The following is a 26,794-nucleotide window of genomic DNA, read 5'->3' as shown; positions in this document are numbered from 1 at the left end:
TTGCCCAAGATTATTATTTCGACAGTAAGAAACTTCCCCCATTTTGAGAGTACGTACAGAAATGTCCAGGAGGGCTGCTGCATGGTGCTTTTACTGAGTGCCGTAAGCCAAACCAATGAGGAGCGCGCCGTGTGAGCCCTCATACTATGCAAGGGAGGCGCTTCCGACAGATGGCGACTCTGTAAGTCCTCGCCCCCAATTTAAAGCCAGCAAAAATAACTACATGCTTATTTATTTTTTCTACTCTGACTTGTGAGGACACATTGAGCCTCTTCAATTTTTCTTGTTCCCACTAACCGCAGGCTGCCAGAGCCAGCCAGAGGTCATGCGTTTTTCACGTGTTGCCCTGACAAGCGCGCAGCGCACTTTGGTGTGAGTTCGTTTTTCTCTGGCCAAGTGGACTTTGGCCTCGCTGAGTTTTTTATGCTTTCTGGCTAGCTGACGAGAAAAAGAAGCAATGGTCGCTCAACATCGCCACTGCAGGGACTCGGCGGATTGTAACGCATTCACTTGAGGGCATCACCTTCATTTCGATGTTATCGCAACCTCTCCAGAAAGTCTTTTGTCTCGCCGGTGTAGGATAACGAGCAGCATGCATATGGTTCTTTGTGTACCAAGCATCTCACATTTTCTTCGATATTCCTTTGGTAGCCACATTAGGTGCCCAAAGTAGACATTCCATTGTGACCAACATGCTTTCGTTTACATTTCCTCTATTTCGGTGCCCCCGCACCACATAAAAAAAAAAAGAGACGTGGCGCAGCGAATCGTCGCATGGTGAAAGTTTGATTTGGTTACTTCTTCTTTTGACCTGGCGTGGTTGCTCATTGCCTATGATGTTGGGCTGCTGACCTCGAGGTCGCGGGATCGAATCCCGGCCATGGCGGCCGCATTTCGATGGGGGCGAAACGCAAGAACACCTGTGTACTTAAATTTAGGTGCCTGTTAAATAACTCCAGGTGGTCGAAATTTCCGGAGTCCCCCACTACGGCGTGCCTCATAATCAGAAAGTGGTTTTGGCACGTAAAAACCCATAAATTTTTTTTCTTCTGTTGCGGAACGGAATGGGCCACGGCACTCTTCAGTTGCTGGACACTCTTACTATATTACTGCGAGAGAAATTATATGAACACTCAGGGCGCATTCCTGTCGTCGTCATGTTCTGTATGAAGTTCAAGGGCGATAACATCATCATTGCGCGCCGCATGCCTTATGACTCCATGGATTGATGGAAGTACAGATGATAGGAGTGCAGTCCAGCTGTTTTAAAAATCCTCCAGGTAGTTGAGTTAGACAAACTGAGCTGTGCGCCATGCTGCGCTTGCTAGCGTATGAATTGGCCGCCATGCAACACAAGAAGTTGGAGCGAACCTCATTATTTATGACTGAAGCTCTCTGCCTCTTTCTTGGGAAGCTTCTGGTTGGTTTGCATCAGCGACTCGTAGGTGTTGAATATTGTCATCCGGCTCAGTCACGTACCGATGCCAGCTACGAAATATTCTTGCAGCCTGCCATCTTCGTCCGCTTGCAGCTCCTAGGAAGAGGATCATGTCTGCTTTTTCCTTGTTGCAAAAAGGCATCACGAAATTGCTCGTGCTTTAACAGCCAATGCACGATAGTCTGTCTATCGCTGTCTAGAAGTATCACCTGCCCACCACCACCACATCCATAAGCCACTTTATGCAGCGAAATCGATAACGGTAGCTAGCTTAAATCGAACAGCCAACGATTGCGTCACTGCCCTGTCGCTTTTTAAGCGGCAGCGCACCTATGGCTATTTGTGCACAGAACGCTTGGGAGCATTGCAATCACGACGCACAAGCAGGCATGTCACATGTTTTTCTTTTTTTTTTTGCTGGCATCCACAGCAAGCTGAAAAACACTAGTACCTAATAGATAGAAAGACAGAAACTGTTTATTTGAATGTTTTGCAAACTGCTCTGCAACTTTCTAATTGGATTTCTTTTTCCTAGCTTCTTTGCTTGAGAAATTTGTTCATTAATCTTGACTAATTATTTGATTAAACAAAATACAAAAATAGCGTGACACACTGCATACAAAAGGGAGCAAGCAACATGCATTCGGTCAGGTTGTCAAAAGTGCATCGGCATATCTTTAAGCTCTGGCTAAAGTTCGCTGAAACACCCTGTATAGTACGTCAAACAAGGCAAATAAACATGTTGCGCAATCACAGATCACAGAATCCTAATGACGCCCCCACCCCCTTTCCCTCCACTCGCTCCACGCATTGCGCGCGATGGAAGGGAGCACGCTTCCTCCCCACTTTTCTCTGTTGCACACACAAGACTGACCCACCATCGTCGGCTCACCTCCCCCCCCCCCCCCCCCCAAGCTTTCACTCGCACATCAGGCATGGGGCGCTCAATGATGATGTTATCTCCCTTGAACTTCATATGGGACATGACGACGACGACAGGTATACCCCCCGAGTTCAGTTCAGTTTATTTTCCTTAAGGACCCCCGATTTCAGGGGTATTACATAAGGGGTGGGTAGAAGATTCGATTTAAGGCTCGTTCAAGTAACGTTCAAGTACACATATTTATACACATACATAGTATACATATTTAAGTATGTTCACACATGTATACACACATATCAAAGCCTATATATGTAGACATACATACACATATGTAAATACAAACAACATATATAAGGAAAAATCTTGTACAATGTAGTTGGAGATGGTCAGTAGCCTGTTGTAAAAATACGGATGGGCAGATTATGTCGACAATGGCAGCGGGGAGACCTTTCCAGTCTGCCGCCATGCGAAGAAAAAACTAGGCTAAAAAGATTGATGTTCGTGAGCAAGGTCATAAAACCTGCAGCGAGTGGCTCGTCCGGTATGATACGCGCGCTGTGGGCGTGATATAGGGTGTTTAATGAAGGATAGGACAGTGAAAGAATTTGTGGTAAAGAAAGAGGGAAGCGATGCGCCAACGTGAAACGAGGTCCGGAAGCCCAGATAGTGATTTCAGTGACGTGACGCTTATGTCATATGAGTACGACAAATGGATAAATCGAGCGGCACGGTTTGTTACCGCTTCAAGAGCATCGGTGAGATATGCTTGATGCGGATTCCAGACTACTGAGGCGTATTCTAGTTTCGGTCGTACAAGTGATGTCTAGGCAAGATGTCTATTTTACGTGATTTGGGGCTTTCTGCAAATGACGTTTTAGGAAACCTAAAGTTTTGTTAGAAGCTGAAATGATGGTATGCACATATGTACGCCATTTGAGAGGTCATCTGATATAGTGACGCCGAGGTATTTATAAGTGTCGGTTGATTCAAGAGCGACATTATTAATTGTGTACGCAAACGTCCGAGGGTTATGGCTGTGGGTGAACAACATGCTTTTGCATTTGTTAGCGTTTAGTGTCATTAACCAACTGGTACACCATTCTGAAATATTAGTAAGGTCACTTTGTAGGGTTATCTGATCCGAAGTGTTAAGTACAGTGCGGTAGATAACACAGTCATCCGCGAACATATGCATATTACAGGGTACATGCAAAGGCAAGTCGTTGATATAGATTAAGAATAGGAGTGGGCCAAGAACCGATACCTGGGGGATGCATGACATTACTGGAACCGGAGTGGATAGATGCTTATTTATAACAACGTACTGTGTTCGATTAGTAAAAAATTCTGTAATCCATGTTAAGACAGTAGGATGTAAATTTAGCTGGGAGAGTGTCGCAAGTAATTGTTGGTGAGGCACTTTATCAAACACTTTAGCATAATCAAGAAAGATCGCGTCAGTCTGTATGTTACTATCGAGGTTAGTGTGGATGTCATGTAGAAGAACTGTAAGCTGTGTTTCACATGACAACCCCTTGCGGAAGCCATGTTGTAAAGGATGGAAAAAGTGATTACTGTCAAGGAAATTTATTATGTGGGAGTAGATCGCATGCTCCATGATTCTACAGGGGACACTTGTTAGAGAGATAGGGCGGTAACTAAGTGGGGAATTTCTGCTACCCGACTTGAAAAGAGGAAGAACCTTCCCTGTCCTCCAGTCATCTGGAATAACTCCTGAAGAAAGTGACTGTGAAAAAATTAGGCTGAGATAAAGTGAGAGGGTGTGTTTGGTGTTTTTCAAGATTTTGGTATTAATTTCGTCCATTCCAGTTGAAGATGACAATTTAATATTTTCTATTATGGATGAAATTGCATTTTCACAATAACTTATTGTTGGCATGTCACAATGAAAGTCAAGCAAAGGTAAACATGCGGGTGCAGTTTCTTCATCAGAAAAGACAGTAGCGAACGTGGTGTTGAACAAGTTCGTACAGTCCACGTCCGTAATCCCTTCATTCAGGTCACTGGTGAGTGGGATTTCTCGCGGTTCGTCGGCTTTCAGTGTTTTCCAAAACTGTTTGGGAGTAGTTTTTAGTGGTTTGGGCAATTCTAAGTGGTAAAAAGAGTGCTTTGCTTGATGTAGAGTAGAAAGGTAGTTTTTATCTGCTTCATAATATTTCTCCCGTGCTTTTGGTTGATCTCTAACCTTTGCAACCCGGAATAGATGTTTCTTTTTATTTTCAAGCCTTTATAATGCTTTCGTAAACCATGGTTTGTGACGACTGGCTCTGAAACTTACTTTAGGTACAAATTTATCGGTTAATTCCTTCAGCTTTTCTTTAAAATGTGTCCAATTGGCGTCAACATTCGGGTGATGGAAAGTTGTCTCAAATGTGGGGAAAAATGTGCTAAGGCCCTCATTTATCGCTTCATAATTACCTTTGTCATACAGCTGTATTGTTTTCTTGTACATTTCGCACTTTGTTGGTCGAAAAGAAAAGCCGGCATGAATTACTTTGTGGTAGCTGATTTCATTGAGATAGTGGATGTATGATAGGCTTTCGGGGTTGTTGGTTAATATTTGGAAGTTGTGTGGAGAGGTCTGTAACAAACGCCTAGTAGTACGGTATGTGGGCGTGATTGGATAGTCACCCATAATATTTCCAGCTGTGACTGAATATTGATGACTGCACAAGACAATTGTTCGTGGAATGCAATCAGTACACCACCACCGCGCGTAGATGCACGGTCATTGCGGTACACACGAGAGTTCGATAGGTCCGATAGCACTTCAGTATCACTCACGTCGTCAATGAGCCACGTCTTGGTAAGTATTAGTAGATTACTGCTAGAGGACAATACAATGCTAGATATACGTTCATGTTTTTGAAGAAAACTGCAGATGTTAGTGTAAATTGCAGAAAAAGAAAGAGCATCGCTAGAGACAGCATATGCTTGGTTCTTTTCTTTCTTTTTTTTTGGTGCTTCGTCTGCTATGATAATTCTTTGATGCTGTTTGTACTGTCGTCAAAAACGTAACGCTTTTGGTTCAAAAACAGAGTTTTGAAACAGACAGAAAATGGCTTGTTCATGCTTTTCGCAAAAGCAATCAGTTGTTTACGGGCACTTTGGACTGGGCGCGAGAAATCCTCACCGATGCCATAACTTGTCCCTGTAAGCATCTGGCCATTTGACAATATTGCAACTTTGGTCTTGTGTAATGCAAGCTTTACTATTTGGGGCCGGAAGCGACCAGCTGAGGGACGGCCAAGGCGATGCGCACTCTCTATATCCCTTGGTTCCAAGGTTAACTGTAAATTATCCCGGCAAAGGTTTGCGACCAACTGCTCTGTTTCTGCGAATGTTTCCGAGGAAGTGCGGTCGGGGATGCCGTAGAAGATTAGGTTATTTCGCCTCGAACGGTTCTCGGCGTCATCCATACGGGCTTCCAGCTCCGAAAATCGAGAGGCAGTGCGCTCTGTGACAATGCGCATGATTTCAATTTTTTTCCGCAGTGGTACCAATGCCTGATAATGATTTTCGAGATCTGTTTGTCTTTCGTTCAATTTCCCTATTGTTTTGTCAGTATTGCCGAGTTGAGCTTTCAAGCCTTGTATTTCTGCAATTACCTGCGCTCGGCCGTTAGTCAGGTTACGCAATTCAGCGAAAAGGGCTTCAGTAGAAGGGCCAGGGTTAGATTCAATATCTCCAGCTTGGAGTAGTAGCAAGCGCATTACATCAACACATTCAGTAACAATAGTAACACAGTACCGTGGGCCGCCGAGTAGCATGTTAAGGTCGATGTTTCTTTGTCTTGCATTGCAGTTAGGTCTTGGCATCGGATCACAGCTGCATTGTATTGACCTGTGAGTGGAACGTTGCGTCATCAGGTCTTCTTTTGTTGGCATATTTTTTGTTTCTAGGCTTCCTCAGGATGGCGGCATCTTGTTGATATGTCGTCGAGATAGTTTTTCGGCAGCGGCGGTGGAGCATCTCTGTCAGTTCGACAAACAGCAACCGCACCTTCATCGGTTGCTACATTTAGTTTTCCAGACATGGGCTGACAGACCGGCCCCAGGCTTGGCCAGTGCATTGTTGGCGCTGCGGCAGAAGGTAGCAGCCTGATGATGGCGAACGAGATGGCTGTCGAGGTAGTTGGCAATATCACGAGGGCATTCACCTCGCTGCAGGCATGGAGAATTGACGGCGAACCCTCATAGTCCCATTTCACGGTATGGGCACCGGCAGTGGATGTGGCTCAATTTCTTAGGTATACTTGATTGTGGCACGAAATACGTTTCGTGAAAAGGGGGCAGAAATTCTTTTTCTGTCCCTTTCCTAGGTATACTTGATTGTAGCGCGAAATAAATTTCGTGAAAAGGGACACAGAAAAAAGAAGACAGTGCTTGTGGCGCGAAATACATTTCCTGAAAAGGAACGAAGGCGAAGGCCTTGTCAGGAAACATACGTTTCCTTTTGCCCTGCCTCGTGGACATACCTACAACATTGCATTTATGTCCGAAATAAAGATTGATTGATTGATTGATTATGTGGTCTGGGCACTCTGGCCAGACCGATGAGTATAAAGAAGAGCACGCAACAATAAACACCAGTCTTGCCGTGTCAGCTTCACGCTGTTAGTCGTCAATCGACATGACTCGTACAAATTCATGCAAGTAACCTAATAAGTTTTTTTTTTTTTTTGTCCACACAAAGGGTTTTCATGCGGTGCATTTTTCTATTTTCCAGTGTACGCCAATACATAAAAATCGGTCGACAACAGTAATTTTGTCTATCTGTAGCGATGTTATGACAACGAATATATACTGATTGACCACAGTGCATGCAAGCATATGTGCATGCAGTATTCCGTTGAGAAGGTGACAGACCTTCCACAGACACCCTTACCTGGTATCAATCGTCACTTACAATGCATACATAGACAACGGACAAAAAAAGGACGACGAAGACAAGCGCTGACTTCCAAGTGATTTTTATTTTGGGAAAGAAACATATATACATATATATATATATATATATATATATATATATATATATATATATATATATATATATATATATATATATACTGAGACACCAAGACAAAAGCGCCCTCTACAAAGCATCAACCCGACATGAGTATGCATTCAAAATTCATGACCTAAATGAACGAAAGCGCATGTGCGACCTCAGAAAAACCAGTTCTTTGTCTGTTAATGTAATTGATGGCTTGCTAACTGAGTCACCATAGGCAATCGCTGCTGCTTCAATGATAAGTCGGGTGCATTCATTAGAATGCCTAGCTAAAATAGTGGTTTCTTCAAAAAGCGGGATACAGCCGCATTGAGCGCAATGAACACCTAGAAACCCTTCCCGCCCTTTATTGTTGTGTTCTTGTAACCTAACGTTAAGACATCTACTTGTCTGCCCTACATAAGGCCAACTGCATTTCCAAGGTATCTTATACACAACACCTTTCGAACAAACTGTATACTTTTTTCTATGATTAATACTGCAAAACCGGCGGGAAGGGTTTCCAGGTGTTCATTGCGCACAATGCGGCTGTATCCCGCTTTTTGAAGAAACCACTATCTTAGCTCGACATTCTAATGAATGCACCCAACTTATCATTGAAGCAGCAGTGATTGCCGATGGTGACTCAGTTAGCAAGCCATCAATTGCATTAACAGACAAAGAACTGGTTTTTCTGAGGTTGCACATGCGCTCTCGTTCATCTTAGGTCATGAATTTTGAATGCATCCTAATTCGGATTGATGCTTTGTAGGGGGCGCTTTTGTCTTGGTGTCTTAAATATATATATATATATATATATATATATATATATATATATATATATATATATATATATGTATGTTATATACATATATATGTATACATATGTATATACATATGTATATGTATATGTATATACATGTATATGTATACATAAACATACATATGTATATGTATACATATGTATGTTTCTTTCCCAAAATAAGAATCAGTTGGAAGTCAGTGCTTGTCTTCGTCGTCCTTTTTTTTTTTTTGTCCCTCCTCTACATATGCACTGTGTGTGACGATTGATATCATGGAATACCAACTAGCCCGTACCCAAACCTTGCTTTAAACCCTTACCTGGTCGCGTGAGAGCACCCGTGGCTGCACCCACTGCATGTGCACCTGTCCATCCACCTGGTCAATGGTGCCTCGCACTAAGCCCAGGGACAGCGCCTTCATCACCAGCACCTCCACCTGCATCACACGTCAACGGTGGTCAGACATCACCAAACACGTTGTGGCCTCGCGTCAATGAGAACGGTCATATGACACAGGTCAATAGCAACACAGGCAACTCTCCGCTTTTTCTTTAACAGGTTGCAGGTGATAGGTGAGCAGAACAAATGACGCACTGAGCATGTGCACCCCAGAAAGAATTCTTGTGTACATGGCATGAAATGATGTGGAAGAGCACCTGCCTGCCTCGCCCCCCACCCATCTCAGAACAATTCCCATATGTGCAACATATGAGGTCCAAAAGCCTTTTTAATATTCGTGTTATGAGACAAAGCCTGCCTGTGTTTGTTTTAATTGTGCTGGATTGGTAACCCTACAATCTGAAGGTAAACACAAAATTTCAGCTTGCCTCATGCGTTGTTGCATAGACATATTTGTAAACTAAAAGCTCTATACATCCCGACAGTAAATTTACTGTTGATTCTGCACCTGCATGGAGACTAGACAAATGTGAAACACTTCAGTAGCTTATTTACACCATGTTAGCTTATGTACCAATAGTTCTTCAAAATGCCATGCAAGTTAAGATTCAGTTGACAGTTTTAGTGGCAATTTTTGCAATGTTGAAGCAAAATTTAGAGGAAATTTAGCAACATCTTGGTGCCAGTTTAGTAACCCACCCCCAAAATATATAGCAACATTGCTGTCAGGAACAAATAATCGAAGAGGCCCACTGGAAATTATGGCAGCTGTCAGAGCACGCACAGGCAACACTGTGATGCTGTTGCCAGATTTGGTCCAACAGGTCTCTCCGGTGACAGCAGCGGAGCTGTGTAGCTTGTCTTAATGCGGTTTAAATTACTATATATTTACGCCTTTTATATGCATGCGTAACTGGCCAGCTTGTGAAATCGGCGGTGTTTGTCTGAAGCTGCGAAGCAAGCGAACGAGGAAGGTGCCTAGGCCTCCATGCTGGCTCCACTTTGTCTTCAAATTTTGTCTGCACATTTAATTAGCACGATGGGTAACCACAACAAAGAAATCAGACGATAAAAGTTGTTAAGCGCCCTTCATACTCTTCAAACACTTTGAACAATAAGTCTGACGCGCATATACCTAAAATTGCGCTGCTGAAATGTTTGCTGTTAATAGATAATGAAAAAAATTATGAAGCACCAACCCCGTTTACTATTCAAGAATACGTTAAGCATGCATTGAGAGGAGGTTATTTGTGGCGCTATATTGCACTCTGCTATGGGGGGTGCTCCCTTTTACCATCATGCCTTACCCGTATGCGGAAACCAACCGGTACTTTGTTTGCCACTTCCCCAACCAACATGTTCGCAACTCTGTGCAGTGCCTGCCACTGTCTCTGATGATAGACGCTGCAACCAGAGGCGCAGTGTCTCAACGACAGCATCTCAAAGCGCTAGGAGGACGATGACGAAGAAGAAGCGCTCGTCCGTAGTCACAGATTGGCTCCGTGATGCTAGCCAATTACACAGTGCTAATTAACTCGAACCAAAGTTTTGCTTGCACCAATGTGTCTGTGAAGGCGAGCGGCATCGACCGATACCAGCCGACCCGCAGAGTGCATTTTTTTTAGCCACATTTCGCGACTACTTCTACTGCCGCCGTGTGAAGGATTGCTAGGCTTAGGCATGTTCCGCAGACGCTAGGCCCAACACCATCGCACTGACAGTGGCCTGCTGTACTCCTCGGTGGCTGCCGCTCGTCAGCTCTGAGATGGAGGCGCCCGCTCCAACAACAAAGATTGTGGACAATCACACGTGCGTTCAAGTTCAAGGAAAAGAGATATCACCCGAGGAATACCACAACGACGCCGGATGGACGCTCATGGGGAACGCATGTCGAGGCTGCACCAGCGGACCCCCACCAGCAGCAAGCCCGACGGACCCGGTGGAAGTCAAACAAGCACGAGGTCGAAATTCAACAAGAACGTCAGAGCCTCGGTCATCAAGGCAGCACACATGCTAGCCATGCCATTAGAAGAAAGCAAGATAGTTGTCAGACCCCGAGGGGGACTGGACATCGTCAAGACCGGCACCACTACCGTCGCTGTGGCCATACTCGCTGCGGCCAAAATCATGAGCGAGGAAACCGCCGCGGACACCGTCTGCCCCAAAACGCAACAGAACATCATGGTCGTCAGTACACTGAATGAAGACAACGCAGCAAGGTAAGCTAAAATCCAGGAAATCTCTATTCAAGGCAAACCCTACAAGGTCAGCGCATATCGCACGGCACCTAACGACACCGTAAAGGGCATCATCAGAGGCATCCCCATAGACGCGAGCGCCGACGAGCTAGATAGTAACATCGTCAACGAGAGGAACCCACTAGCAGTGGGCGCAAAAAGGATTGAAGGCACGATTACTGCAATCGTGGTGTTCTAGGGACCCAAGGTACCGTACTTTGTCCGATGAAGACTCACCCTGGTACCGTGCCGACTCTACAAGAAACAGATCGACATTTGCCAGCAGTGCAGCCGAGTGGGACACCGCAAGAACGTGTGACCGACCCCCACAATCAAGACATGCCTGGCCTGCAGACTCACGAACCCTACAGAAGACCATTGCTGTACCCCAAAATGTAAGTTGTGTGGGGACAAACACCCGACCGGAGACCGACTGTGCAAGGCAAAATACAAGATCCCCTACGTAGTGTGCAAGCGACAATGGGAGCACCGACAAGCCGAACGCCAGCTGCTGTCGGAGTGTGATTTCCGGCCACTTGACAAGCCACCAGATGCGCAAAAGTCAAGGACCCCATCAGAGAACCGTGTGCCTAAATCCAGAGACAGCAGCTGCTGCAAGAGAAGCCTCAGCAGCAAAAGGTCACCATCCCATGAGCGAGTGAGCTGGGTCGACGCAGTAAAACCGAACAATATAAGGAACGAGTAGAAAATCACCGAAGCCACAAAGAAAGAAGATATGAACAAGGTGCATGAAGCAAATGAGACCTTAAGACAAGAAAACGTACCGTTGCGAGCAACCATCAACAACCTCACGAGAAAGATCGCCGAGAACCGTCAGTTGCTGCTATGCAACAACGAGCCTCTACAGAGACCTATGCCAAGCACAAGCAAGACAGAGGAAACAACCACAAACATGCAGGAGACAGCCATAGAGGAACCAGCACCGAAGAAGCGAGTCGTCGAGACCACGTGCAAGAAAACAGAAAACGATTGCATTGACAGCCTCGAAAGTAAATTCGAAACGACATTCACCAAACTCGAACAGCTAATCACGGCGAACATCGCAGCAGTGACAGCATTGAAACAAACAATGGAGACCTACCAAGCCAAGAACTCAAACAGATTCGCCTACATCGAAAGGACCCTACAGCCGATGGTAAACCACTCGACGTTTGCGCCCCTCTTCACGCAACATCCACCCAACCAGGGAGCCCCGTGCACACCAATGCAATCATGGTCGCCACCGCAACACCAGCAGCAGCAAGTGTAACAGCGTGGCAGTGGAACTGTCACAGCTTTGGAAGGAAGAAGGCAGTCATCCAACAGCACATCGCACATGCCATGCGCAAGCGGACATTATACCATTACAAGAAACACTAACCGCCGCACCGTAGTGCACAAGGGACCGCCCTACAGGAGAGGCCTGTGCACCTTGGTCAGGAAGGGACTCACGTTCGTCAAACACAAGCTGCAAAGCAATATCAAGATCGAGCACACACTCACCGAAATCATCCCCGGCAAGAAGAGAAAAGGAAGCATATTTCTGCTCAATGTCTACAGCAACCCATCGCAGAGAAAACAGAGATTCAAAACATTACTGCATAGAGCCAGCACCGCAGGGGGCCGCAATATGCTGATTGCGTGCGGAGACTTCAATGCGATGAACCCTGCCTGGGGCTACAACAAGTACACAGCAAAGGGCAGCGACCTGTACCAAGATGCCATGTAACTCGACTTCACCCTCATCACGGACCCGACACATCCCACGAGGATCGGTAACTCCGTGTCCCGGGACACCACTCCGGACCTGACGTTCGTCAAGAACGACATCCGGAGCACGATCACCTGAAGAAACACGGGGACCGAGCTCGGCAGCGACCACACCATCGTGGAAATTGGCATGCCGGAACACAACAACACCAGCATAAAGATGGATAGACTGGGATGCCTTTCGAGATGCCAGAAGCCAGAAGAGCGACTGTGACGACAAGATCAAAGACATCGACTCGTCGACGGCCGAAATCACCTAGAGCGTACGCGACGCGACCAAAGATATTGAAACGGGTGCGGAGATATCGATAAAGTAGACAGCCGGCTTGCGCATCTCATCAAAGCCAAACAGTCGATACTCAATTGCTGGAAGAAACAACGGCTTAACTGCAGACTCAAAAAGAAGGTGGCGGAGCTAAAACGAGCGATCGAGGATCACTGCTGCGTGCTCTGCACGCAACAGTGGAACAAGATTTGCAACGCGGCAGACGGGCAGATGCATAGCGGGAAGACATAGAACCTGCTGCGGCACCTGTTCAACGAAACCAAGACCAAGTTGCACCAAAAGGACAGACTCGCCAGGCTCATACATTGGGCGGTCTCAGTACACGGCGCCAACGAAGTCACCAGGCGCATTAATGACAAATACCTGCCGACTACACCCACCGAACAACAGGCGCCGTACAGTGGCCTATTTAACGCGAAGCTCAATCGTGACATTGACATCGAGGAGGTACGCACGGCCCTGCACGACCTCAACAGCCGGTCGGCAGCTGGCCCGGACCTCGTCACGAACAAGGCGCTCAAGAACCTCGACGAAGGCTCGATTGAAAACCTCGCCAAATACTTCAACAAGTGCTGGAGAGCGGGCGCATTGCCAAAGCTGTGGAAGACAGCCAAGACCATCCTGATCCCTAAGCCGGCGAAGCCGCCGGACACGGATAACCTCCGGCCCATCTCGCTCACGTCCTGTGTGAGAAGGTGCTGGAGCACGTCCTGCTCAACAGGTGGCAAGACTACCTGGAATGAGAAGGGCTGTACCCAGCCACTTGATCGGCTTTAGACAGCACCTCAACATGCAGGACGCTATGCTGCAGCTCAAATACCAAATCATCGACGATGGCGGCAGCCCCCGCGACAACAAAGCAGTCCTAAGGCTTGACTTGCAGAGCACCTTCAATAAGGTGAAACCCTCGGCGATTCTGTTCCAAGTCTCCACGCTCAACATGGGCGAAAGATCCTACAACTACATCAAGGACCTCCTCACGGACAGGACCACCAAGCTACGAGCAGGCAACCTACAGACGCAAGAGAAAAAGCTCGGAAGCATCAGCACACCGCAGGGATCAGTCGTTTCACAGATGCTGTTCAACCTGGTAATGATCGGAGTGGCCAAAAAGCTCGCAGACATCGAAAACGTCAGGCACACCATCTGCACGGACGATATCACACTGTGGCTGACCGGTGGCAGCGAACCAAGGGCACGCTGCAAGCTGCTGTCGACGCAATGGAAGATCAGATGGAAGGCACCAGACTGAGATGTTCGCCGAGCAAATCGGAGCTTCTCATACTCTCACCTACCAAAAACAGCAGAAGCAAGACCAGACAACACGAAAACGAAAAAAATTAGAATCGTGACCAAATCCGGCAACGTGATCGCAGAGGTTGGCAAAATTAGGATCCTAGCCATGGCCATTGAAAAGCACGGAAGAAACGGCGCAACTATCACTGGTCTCACAGCAAAAGCAGCCAACGCGATTCGGCTCCTTCAACGAGTCACTTCCCGGAAGGCTGACACGAGAGAGGAGAGCCTTATTAGGCTCGTCCAATCCTTCATCATCAGCCACGTCGCGTACGTTGCAGCCTACCACAGATGGCTGCAACACGAACGTAACGAAATCAACGTGCTCATCAGAAGAGCGTACAAGACGGTGCTGGGCCTGTTCGAGTCCACGAGTACGACCCGCTTGTTACAACTCGGGATACACAATACGCTTGAAGAAATAGCTGAAGCACAACGCACCTCTCAACTGGAGCGGCTGTCCAAGACTAAAGCTGGGAGGAAGATACTGGACGATCTGGAAATAGGATGCTCGAACAAGGTGGAGATGAAGCTCCTCGTCCCCGAAGAGGTCCGACGCCAGACCAGAATCGACCCCATACCGAAGAACATGAATCCCCAGTTCAACAAGGGAAGAAGAGCGGTGAGGGCAAAGGCTCTCATCGACCAGCATGCCAACGACGAACACGCGCCGTACGTGGACGCGGCAGAGTCTGCAGGATGCCTCTAGACGACCGCCTTTGCAGCGGTCGTCATAGAGGCATCAACCGGCGCTACGAGGATGGCAGCGAGCGTGAGAAGCGGCGGAGTGGAACAAGGGGAGGAGGTAGCCATCGCCCTGGCCCTCGCCGACGCAGGCTGCCACACGGTGCTGAATGACTCGAGACAGGCGGTGCGAAACTTCGCCAAGGGCCAAATCTGCAGGGAGGCTGAGCGCGTAGTGCGAGCGGCCAAACTACAAGACAGAAAAGTAAGACTCAAGTGGTTCCCGGCGCACGCGGGCGACGCGTTGCAACGCAATGAGAACCACAATGAGATGACACACGCAACAGCGTGAGCGCTAACTAACCGCGCCCTGGCGACAGATCATCCGACATGGTTCGGAACCGAGGACCGCATAACGGATTACAATGAAATCACGAAGGCCTACCGCCTGGCTCGCAGGACTCTCTGAATCCCGCACCCGAGGCTGAGTCGAGCTGAACCCTCTCTAGCCTCACGCCGTAAAATACCACGTCTTAACCTTTTTCATGAATTTTTTCATTCTTTGCCTTTTGACAACCCGTACATAAAAAGAGCACATCGCGTTGCCCGCACCAGTTCCTCTAACACAGTATATCCCCCACAAGCCTATACCGTTACTTTTCAGCAATCATCTTTTCTGCACACAACATGAGACTGGAATGGCCTGCCCGCCGAAGTTGCCACTATCATCGACCCACTTGCATTCAAGCGACTCATCGGAAATATCCCTTTGTAATTTGTAGTATCTATCTTTGTCACTAACTCCCCACTCCCTCATGTAATGTCTCAACAGAGACCTTTGAGGAAATAAATACTACTGAGACAGTTTGAGACCAGATCGCTACCGAGCCCGAGACTGATGCATTTCATGTACCCCGAGACATATCCGACCGATAAGTGCAGAGTCTGCAGGAGGGAGACGGCAGATTACATGCACATCTTGTGGGATTGTGTTAAAAATCCAGAAGAGGCAAAATCAAGAACGCTCCCTGTTGTAGCTTCGACGGGGCGGCCGGATGAAAGGTTTACGGCATGAGGCCTAACGGCTGGGGTGCGCACACCGCAAGAAAGAGCCGGACTGCTCCAGTCGGGGACCAGACGAAGAATGCTCTTTTATTTCTCCGAGGGGAAGCAGGAGCCAACCTAGAGTTTGGCGCTGAGTGGCACCCTGATGCAAACGACCCAAAACCGAAACCAGAAGTTAACACAGGGTGGCACATCACCTCTCCCTTGAAAGGAGAAATGCTCTACTCGCTCTCCTCGCAACAAAAGTAAGCCACGAGTCAAAGAACATGTTAGCACTATAACACACATGATTAGTGATGACATCTTTACACAATAGAAAATGATATCTTTGGCTTCCCCATTTAAAAAAAACGCGCATGAAAACTGAATATGAACTATTGCACTCCAGTTCTGCAGTTTCAGTACAAGTCTTCGGAGGACGATGAGATGCAGCCTTGCACACACCGATAACACATAAAAAATTCACAAAGTACAAAAATAGACAGTAACAAACATCTGTGTGCCCCCTGGGACAGCACTGATGGGTGACTCATTCGCCCTGAGCCCGACTAGAGACAGTCTCTGTGGCTGTCGTGGATTTGGCATTGTGCGTAAAAACACTTTACACTCCATAGTCCCCCCCGTAAGAATGCTAACGACCTAAGTGCTGAAAAACGTTTTGGCATAAAAGGCAAATTCGCATGGCAGTCAGCACCGTAGTAATGATGCGCGTACTGCACGATTGCGCTACAAGAACCGTAATGTATCCCCTATACCAGTAGTAACTGGAAGAAAAGGTGGGAGACAATCATCAAGGGAAGGGTGGTCACTGGAGTGACTCTTTTCGGTGAATTTTACAAGATTATCCTGTAGTGCAGGGCATTTCACAAGTTTGGATGCATTCCATCGTTTGCCATTTTCAAGCGTGAAAGTATTGCGACCTACCCTACGGTAAATCTTAAATGGTCCCGAGTATTTAGGATCGGACTTTCTCGAGTTGCGTACTCGGGCAAGATCTCCTGGACGAAATTGAGGGCATTTTGATGCACGACGACGGTCCACGTAGGTCTTAACACTTTTGGCGTAAGAGCCGAATTCGTATACAATTACCTCCTTAATAGTCTGGAAGCTATACTCAGTATCCTGATCCCAGACAAACGGTTGTTCTTGCTTTAGCAGTTTCCTAAGCGGCTCTGCCAATTCAGCGTACTGGGAAATCAGTTTAGCGTAGTATCGCGTGACACCGAGAAATGAATCCAGCGACTTTTTGTCAGTTGGCTGCGGTGCCTCAACAACTGACTGAACTTTGTTTTCTAGGGGCGAAATACTGTTTGCAGCGCAGACTTGCTCACGGAGAACCCGAGGTTGAGGACGCACTTTCGCCGAGACTGGTTGCATTGAAGCTCGAAGATGAACGTCATGGATGAAGTCCTTTACAAGTTCCGATTGTCCTGAGTACGGCTGGGCGAACTTCGAGGGAGCGTTATGCGGAAGAAATGGAAGCTGAACGCTTGGGTCAGCTGGAACTCCTGACACTTGTTGGCATGTAGCGAAATCAAGCTGCGTACGAGCAGGGGATTGTCGATACTTTCAGTTCCTCGAACGGCAAACTAAAGCGAAATGTCCTACTTTTCCGCACACACGGCAGGAAACGTGCTTGGCTGGACAGCCTGGATCCGATGCGATGTGGTGAGGTGAACCACATCGGTAGCAATGGCCCGAAATGTCTCGAGTGGCTTCGCGGAGTTTGGGCCGCGCGCCATGTTGGCCAGCCTCCCCAGGTCGCGACTTTCCGCCATGCCGCCGAGCGCCATTTTGAAGCCGCCGGGTCGAGGGAGAAGGGTGGCGGGAAGTGCCATCTTGCACGCCCGGGCGAAGAAGGAGATGGCTGGCAACGCCATCTTGGTGTTGCGTCGAGATGCGCTGAATAGACGAGCTGCTGAAGACTTGAAGTTCTTTGTGAACTTGCTGTACGGTTCGTCCGATTTCCTGGGCCTTCTTGAACGTGAGGGACACTCCTTCGTAGAGTAACCTTTCTCTAATTCTTGTTGATGCGACGCCTGGAGGATTTCATGCGCCGAACGCACAAGCAGGCGCTAGCCTTTGTAGCGCGGTGACGAAGTCCTGAAAGGTTTCCCCAGGTAGTTGCTTCTTGTCCCGGAAGATAATGTGGTGCGCACCAGGGGATTGGAGCTTTCTATGTAGTGCTGGTCAAAGATGCGAAGAATGTCTTCGAACGTAGCGGCGGTCTGGTCCGTTTGCGACGCGAGGTCATAGTAGAGACGCTGCCCCTCAAAGCCTAAATTACTCAGTAAAATGGCTTTCTTCCTCTCGTCTTGTAATGTTTCACATCCGGTCGCCTGAAGAAACGTGCAAAAAGAATGTTTCCATGTGAGCCATGGTACCGGAGGAGTACCGGGTAATGCAAGGAAAGGCGGCATGGGTGGTGCAAACGCCATGCTGGGCACGGAGAACAAAGGCGGGGGAGTTGCGGTGGACGATGTCGAAGTGGACATAGCGTCTTGCATGCCGGAAGCAGGGGAGCAGCAGAAGCAGAAAGGTAAGGGGACGTGAAAAGTAAAATGAGCGATTTACCTCGTCGCCAGTTTGTTGTAGCTTCGACGGGGCGGCCGGATGAAAGGTTTACGGCATGAAGCCTAACGGCCAGGGCGCGCAGCGCCGCAAGAAAGAGCCAGACTGCCCCAGTCGGGGACCAGACGAAGAATGCTCTTTTATTTCTCCGAGGGGAAGCAGGAGCCAGCTTAGAGTTTGGCGCTGAGTGGCGCCCTGACGCAAACGACCCAAAACCGAAACCAGAAGTTAACACAGGATACCACACTCCCACCGTGGCTCGAGGCAGCTGCGAAGAGCTACGACCGAGACGAACAGCTCTGGGCCGTCCAGTAGATCCTCGGGGTGCTCGAAAGGGAGGGACCCAGCGAGCCGGCAACGGCGAGCGGAGACCTGCGCCGAGTAATGGTGACTTCGTAGATGACGTAGGCCTTCATTGGGGCGCACAAGTGCCCAACTGCAGGTGCAAATAAAGTTGGCTCCAATCCAATCCTATTAAAGTGCTAGTTGTAAAGAGGGAAGAATGCTTGCCTGTGTGTGCTGAGATCACGCTAGGTAATTTAGATAGTAAGCAAATGTTTCCAAAGAGGCCTCCTACCTCGGTGGCAGCTGTGTATGGCGCAGCTGTGCGAGCCCCGTCTTGAATACGATCTGCGATGTGGACACTACATGTGCACTATAGCACCTATATGCTTGCCCGTCACCCGCACTCACGATGTGAAACGTCACTGAAACCTTTTTCATTTTGTTATTTAAAGATGAGATGCTGCATTTACAATGCGTGCTACATGATTGTACAGTACAGGTAAGTCAAATTATAGATGGACAGCTGCTTGAACTCGTGCTATCACACCCACCATCCTCCCTGAACTGCCCAATAAATTTTTTTGCGAAAGTACAACCAATTGGCACACCAAATTGCTCAGCACTACTCACTTATCCATTTCTATTATGCAGCTTCTTTTTATAAAAATTCATCCGAAAATTGCTTAGGCAGTGTCATCATTATCTGTTTTTATGTCCAATGCAGGACGAAGACCTTTCCCTGAGATCTCTACTGTATGTACTCGCATAATGATCACACTTTCTTGTCAAAAAAATTGACAAAAATTCAGGGGTGCGGTCATTACGTGGGTTAAATTCCCCACGAAAAGAAAATCTTTTTTTTCATCCTGTGTTTGCTGCGGGATGACAACAGGTCAAGGAACAGGCGGCTGCCACTGTAACAGTGTGGGACACCAAAACAAAAATGACAGCCGGTGGAGCAAGCCAAATGCGCTGAACACGATTTCTTTTCTTCTCGAGAGTACATTACGTGCATTGAAACAGTTTCTTCTGTATCAGTAACGAATAATATTGTTAATATCAACAAGTTTGCGGCGATAATGTAGCCATGTCCACTTTGAGGGGACAGAAATAGATGGGCAGGCTTAGCTGCCAGTGACATAGAAACACATAGCGGGCATGCTGCGGAAACTGCGGAATTTGTCTTCACTACTATCCTAATACGGCAGGTTTCCATGAGGGGTGGGCGAATATCTTACCTGTGTTACAAGCTTCGGCGTATGAATAGGGTACACTTCTAATGTATCAGTGTAAACGTGGCTACTATCGTTGCCGCTCGCGATTTGTTGCGTGCCCACGAGTGCCGACGAGAAGAATCGAAAGGCACCTTTTTTTGTTGTTGTTGAACACAACCATTATACAGCCTACACATAATAAAGGCAAGTTTGGTCGTACCTTTTTTTTTTTTTCGTGGAAGTGCGGAAAGTGATGAAAGGAATGAAATCGGCATCTGCTTAAGAATGTTTGGTGCGTGCAGACTGCTTGGTTTGTCTTGAAGAGTCGTTCGCGTAGCATTTGACAGATGGTAAGCCCGATCATTATTAGCTAGGCTTGGCACACAATATATCGTTGCGGCAAGCTCGGGGTGCGATCGTAACACAGGAAAGAAAAAAAAAAAAGAATTTTGATGACAAAATCCAGGGGTGCGATCGTTACGCAAGTGCAATCATCGTGCTAGTAAATACGGTAATTACCCATCTTGTGCTAGCTGATTTGAACATGAGCCTGCAAATTTCGTCATTTCATCACCCCCATAGTTTTCTGCCTGCACTCTACTGTGCTTCCCTTCCGCTTGGCACCCATTCTGTAAATCTAATGGTCCACCAGTTATCTACCCTACGCATTACATGGCCTGCCCAGCCCAATTTTTTTCTCTTAGCGCAAACTAGAATATTGGCTATCCTCATTTGCTCTCTGATCCACATCACTCTCTTCCTGTTTCGTTAATGTTACACCTAACATTTCTCATTCCGTCACTCTTTGCGTGGCCTTTAACTTGTTCTCGAGCTTCTTTGTTAACCTCCATTTCTGCCCCATGTGTTAGCACCGGTAGAATGCAATAATGATACACTTTCCTTTTAAATGAGAGTGATAAGCTCCCAGTCAGGATTTGGTAATGACTGCTGTATGCACTCCAACCCATTTTTATTCTTCCATTTAAGTTTACTTGTCATGATCAGGGTCTCCTGTGAATAATTCAACGAGATAAGCATATTCCTGTAGACTCTAGAGCCCGACTGGCGATCCTGAATTCATGTTCCCTTGCCAGGCTACAACCCCACTCTTGTACTTTCATGGTTAAGGTTAACAAGAGCTGCAGTACGAGGCAAGTTCAACTTGGAGCCAGTGTCTGGCTGCTGCTGCACTGCATGTGAAGTGGCCCGACCGCATAACATGCTTCAGGACATGATGAATCGCAGCCTTATCTTCCTTTCTTTATGCAAATCGATGCGATGAGAATTGAGGTGACAAAAGGAAATGAGACGACTCCACACTGATCAATCGAGGCACAGCTTCTTCGCGATTCACAAATGCTCTGAACAAGCACTGCACACACTCTTTATGCAGGAGAGTTTTGATGCCGGGGCGCTCAGGTTAACGTCTACAGAGTACCCGGCCTCATCATTCACAGCTGTTGCTACAACCTTGTATAGAAAAATTATGAAACTGCAAAGGCTGCGGAAGACACTGAATCATAGAAAAAACTGAAGCAATGCCATATTTGCATGACCTGTCTCACAACCTAAAGCGTGTGGCCGCAAGGAGTGGCATACACTGGTGTTTTCTGTGTTTACCAAACTGGCAAGGAAAGCATATTTAGCGCCAGCAAACAAGGACAGAAGGGAGACGGCACCACAATGCGCTAATATCAACAACTTGATTTTCAGGAAACACACACCTATTTAACTCATACACAGTGGCGCCACCTCATCCAAATCTTAACCATCCAAAAAAGCCATCTCCTTATGTAACAAGTGGACCGAAGGGGCCGTAACTCACGTACACTATTTTGACAGATAGCCTGAGCTTCAATAATCTCTCACACATTTTTATCTTTGTGCTTCGCAAGAACCCAGCAGGATCCATACACCGGCACACAGCCGCATTCCTGACAGTGAGTTGACAGATGACCGTATTGCTTATTTTTCCCGTTTAGGCTATGTTCCCATAATCGGTCATTAAGACACCTTCCTGTCTGTCCGATGTATTTTTTCCAACAGAACAGCGGGAGCTCATAAACAGCAGTTTCTACAGAGATTTATGATGATTCGCAGACCATCCGACAGCTGGTTTACGGTTGTGGGGATGCATGACTCTTGCGCGTCCCCTGGTATTTTGTTTTCCTGCTTAGCTCCCGTCTCCTGCAATACGGCTTCGCTGCGTGGCCTGGGGCCCGCGGCGGTCAGTGCGGTTGAAGCGCAGTACGAGAGATGGCTCAAGTGTTGTGCTGCTAACGCCACCTACCGGCGGGGTTACTTGGGCGCGAAAAGTAGAAAGCTCTTCCTCTTGGGTTGCGGGTCCGCGAGCGCCGCAGACGTCCTGCGCGTGGTTCGATCCATGCTTCTGCGAGACCGTCTCGCATGGCCTTCTTTGAACGCGCCACCGTTCGCATGACCGTACGCGCGAATGACCAGGCGTTGGGATCCAGCATGCGCTTGCGGTGAGTCGGACTAATAGATTCGTTGTGCATCCATCGGCATGTTTTCTGGATAGCAACTCGGCTAGCAAAAAATTAAATTAAATTATCGGATTTTACGTTCCAAAACCACTTTCTGATTATGAGGCACGCCGTAGTGGAGGACTCTGTAAATTTCGACCACCTGGGGTTCTTTACCGTGCACATAAATCTAAGTACACTGGTGTTTTCGCATTTCGCCCCCATCGAAATGCGACCGCCGTGGCAGACTTTCGATCCCGCGACCTCGTGCCCAGCAGCCTAACACCATAGCCACTGAGCAACCACGACGGGTAACTTGGCTAGCAGGCATTGATCTATAAAAGGTGCAATAAATGCCCTTGTGATTGTTTGCACTACTCTGTTCTCGTTCCTTTGTCCCAAGAGCACGGGTGAGAACCCCACATGGTACAGGTCCGTTAATTGACATATTTTTGCCAGCTTTTCTGGCACTAAAAAGACCACTTTTGTGTCCACCTGGCTAGCCGTTTTCTTAAGGCTATGTGCAGTGCTATTCAGGTAGGGCACTACCGCTACCTTCGCTTTGCGTTCTGTTCGTTGATTTGCCACATCCCGAATTGTGCTATCTGACCCGCACCTTTTTAGCAGCCCCTCTACGACCGAAACGTGCACTGATTCCGGAAACCCTGCTGCTGATAACCTTCCCGACTGGATCCATAAGATCTTATGGTGGCAAGATTTCTTTAATGCATTTCCAAAACACAGGTTGGCAATGCTCCCCTTGACGAACTTCGAGTGGGCTGACCGACACGGCAACATGGGCTTATTAGTTCTACGTTTATACTCCCAACACATGTGCCGTTCCCCAAACTCAAGCTGAATATCTAAGGAACACAGCACATTATCAGTCGGCTCTTCAATCGTGAGAGTAAGCGGGCTAAGGCCTGCAGAAAAAACTTTGTAAAGCTTGCCTACTGTGGAATGTGCGTCTGGTTCGAAAAGGACTCGATAGTTATCAACATACCTGACAACTTTAACCACCCTGTGCTCCAAAAAGGTATGCAACAGGTTTTTGTTATGGTGAGCTAAAGAAATGTCCCTTAGTATAGGCGCCAAACATGAACCAATGCAAACCCCCTGCTTTTGAATGAATATTTCATCATTACATACATTACATTACATTCGTTGAGTGAAGGTAGCAACTAAGCATACCACAAGGTAAAGCAAACCGATGTATCTCTGAAGGGGTCGATGTGGTCTCGCGCAACACACCGATGGTCTCATGTGTACTGGTAACACGCGCAACTTCATTCTTGAGGCAGAACTGACTGCGTTTTGCCAGCAGACAAGGAAGGTGATTTTAATGCGAAAGCCTGCTCTGTAATTGCCTCTGTGTTCGACGAGTGTAACAATGTATCTCTTAGAAAAATCAAGCTAGAAGCAAAGAGTCTTTGCAAAAAAGCATGCCTTAGTCAGTTGGTTTGTGAAATTGACTACGCAAAGTCTGGTTGCCTTCGAATCATGTTTAGTGCAAAGACGCACAAACCCGATTGCCCATTAAGGATAATAGTCTCAGAAACCGGGCCATGGGAAAAAGAAAGTTAGCTTTTTTCTTGCAAGAAAAGCTCAGAATTCTTAATAGTGACGACCAATTTTTGTTAGAAGCTCTGCAGAAATCGTGGATTTCCTGAAAGAAAATTCTGACAAAAGCTTATCAGCTTGCTCCTTTGACATAAAGGAATAGTACTACTCCTTGGCTGAAAAGAAACTACAGTCGAACCCAGCTATATCGAATTCACAGAAAAACGCCTATCATGTGATATAGAGCATAGTTCGATATAAGCCTGCTAAATATTTGGATGTCATAAAAGCCCATACCATTTATAAAATCACCTTATTGATGAAACTAGCTCGTCTACCACTGATTTGTCAACAGCTTCCGGAAATTCTGACAGCTCGCTTCAAACCTCGGCAACACCAGCAACAGCTTCGTCGCATTCATCAGAGTTTACAGTCATTACCGAGCACGCGGAAGCCGGCATGGCTGAAGCAATTTCGGATGAACCACTCGTACACGGCCGTGCGTTTGCGTCGGACGCCACGGGCACCGGGGTCGCGAGTTTGGCCGCTTTAGCCCTAATCTCCCCCTTTACCTTCAAGATCGTGCTGAGAGTGCTCCTCAGAAGCTTTCATGTTGCAGAAACATCCGACTTCTCACCGCATTCCACCCAATTTATGATTTTGAGCTTCACAACAAAAGGCGAATCTGCTGCTTCATCACGGCAACACTGCAGGGGAAGGCCCACAAGGCGCACACACAACGAACCGGAAAAGCAGCGAGACAACTCGCACTTTCACCATCTTACACGATGAGGGCACGATTGGCTGTCTGAGCAAGTGCTGCGGGTGGGCCAGGATGACATTTTGCAGGGGGGGGGGGGGGGGGTGTCGACGGCTCACTTGACGCAGCATGGTCACGGCAGGGAGAGCGGTTGGATGGAGCCGCGCCACCAGGTTTCCCCATCACCACGAGGGAAAGCCAACTTTCGGGGCACTTTTCCAACACGACGTTTCATATATTGGGAGTCGCTGCTATTTTTGTTCGATGTAGGTGTTATTTTTGCTATATATACTCATTGTAACTACACCTTGTCCAGAAATTGTTCGATATATAAAATAATTCAATGTAAACGGTTTCGATATAGTCGGGTTCGACTGTAATAACATGCATAGAATAGTGCATAGGCGAGTATGGCATGGTTTCATTTCAAAATTCAGTCAGTTTATCCGTTCAGGACTATTTAGATATGCTTAGTTGCCACCTTCACTCGATGTATGCAGCATGGAATGACGAAATGTTCATTCAAAAGAAGGGGGTTTGCATCGGTTCATATTTGGCGCCTATACTAAGTGACATTTTTCTAGCTCACCATAACAAAAACCTGTCGCGTACCTTGTTGGAGTACAGGGTGGTTAAAGTTGTCAAGTACGTTGATGGCTATCTAGTCCTTTTCAAACCAGACGCACGTTCTACAGTAGGTAAGCTTTACGAAGTTTTTTTCGGCAGGCCTTAGCCCACTTACTCCCACGACTGAAGAGCCAACTAATAACGTGCTGCGTTTCTTAGATATTAAGCTCAAGTTCATGGAACAGCACACGTGTTAGGAGTATTAGGAGTTAAAATATGTCGATTAACGGACCGGTGGGTTGCATAGAAAGTGTTGTTTGAGCTCCTACTGTCCTGTGGGAAAAAATACATCGGACAGACAGGAAGGTGTCCTAATGACTGATTACGGGAACATAGCCTAAACGTGAAAAATAAGCAATACAGTTATCAACTCACTGTCAGGAATGCGGCTGTGCACAGGTGTATGGATCCTGCCGGGTTCTTGCGAAGCACAAAGATAAAGATGTGTGAGATTATTGAGGCTCAGGCTATCTGTAGGAATAGTGATACGTGTGTTAGTGCCCCTTTGGTCGACTTGTTAGATAAGGAGATGGCTTTTTTGGATGGTTAAGATTTGGATGAGGTGGCACCACTGTACATGGGTTAAACAGGTGTGTGTTTCCTGAAAATCAAGCTGTTGAAGTAAATGCATTGTGGTGTCGCCTCCCTTCTGTCCTTGTTTGCTGGCACTAAATATGCTTTCCAAGTCAGTTTACTAACACGCCCAACAAATGGCAACGCAAACTGGCAACGTTGTGCAAAAGCATTGCAGGTGAGAAGAAGCGACCTGTTGCTGTGGTAAAAAGCATACCACTGTTTTGACGAAATGTTCTTCTGTTGTTTATCAGATTGCGGTCGGTCCTACGTTGGCCAGACAGGCTGGTGCATCAATTGAGTGCATGCGTGAGCACTGCAATCTGGTCCCAACTGATACAGAAAGGAACTTGCAAGAAGTGTGGCTGCAGCCCAGACTTCGTCATGGTCGAGTATTGGGAGAGAGTGTGGCAGAGTGGAAAAAGGGACATGCGAAGCTTTCTACATCACGAAGTTGGGCACACAATTATGTGTAATTGGAGATCGCAGGGAGAGGCCTTCGTTGTGAAGTGGACATAAAATGGGCTGATGATGATGATGAACATTCGGCCCACCTCACTAATAAGGAACTTGAATTTTGATTGCTAAAGATACCATGCTAAGCACTCTACCACTTGTTTATGAATGCATGGCACCAACCTACAGAATTTAATAATAAACTTCCGTCGTAAGTCCAGTGTTCCCCTGTGCATATCTTTTTTCTAAGTGCTCGCATCTCTGCCTGCTGGAACCATAATTCTGTCATGGTGAACGTCGCGTCATGGTGGACATTCTGTCATGGTGAACCTGGTCAGCGTCTTTGGCACTGTGCACAGAAACGCCGGCTACTGTAACACCCATATATCTG

General features: G+C 47.2%; 1 protein-coding gene and 1 pseudogene across 3 annotated transcripts in view; one reads left to right on the top strand and one right to left on the bottom strand.

The window, feature by feature from the left end:
* Positions 1–26,794, bottom strand: part of LOC135896097 (26S proteasome non-ATPase regulatory subunit 13-like) — a 313,623-nt gene that overhangs the window by 11,245 nt on the left and 275,584 nt on the right. For 2 of the 3 annotated variants that reach the window (XM_065424435.2, XM_065424434.2), the window contains exon 11: positions 8,457–8,573. In XM_065424435.2, coding sequence (XP_065280507.1) covers positions 8,457–8,573 — 117 coding nt within the window. Of the gene's footprint in view, positions 1–8,456; positions 8,574–18,658; positions 18,818–26,794 lie in introns of those variants that run through there. The other variant, XM_065424436.2, reaches the window with a different exon arrangement.
* LOC135896114 (uncharacterized) lies at positions 9,273–12,043 on the top strand (annotated as a pseudogene).

Source organism: Dermacentor albipictus, chromosome 6, assembly GCF_038994185.2.
Source record: "Dermacentor albipictus isolate Rhodes 1998 colony chromosome 6, USDA_Dalb.pri_finalv2, whole genome shotgun sequence".
Classification (NCBI taxonomy): Eukaryota; Metazoa; Arthropoda; class Arachnida; order Ixodida; family Ixodidae; genus Dermacentor; species Dermacentor albipictus.
This window is presented reverse-complemented; position numbering and strand designations above follow the sequence as displayed.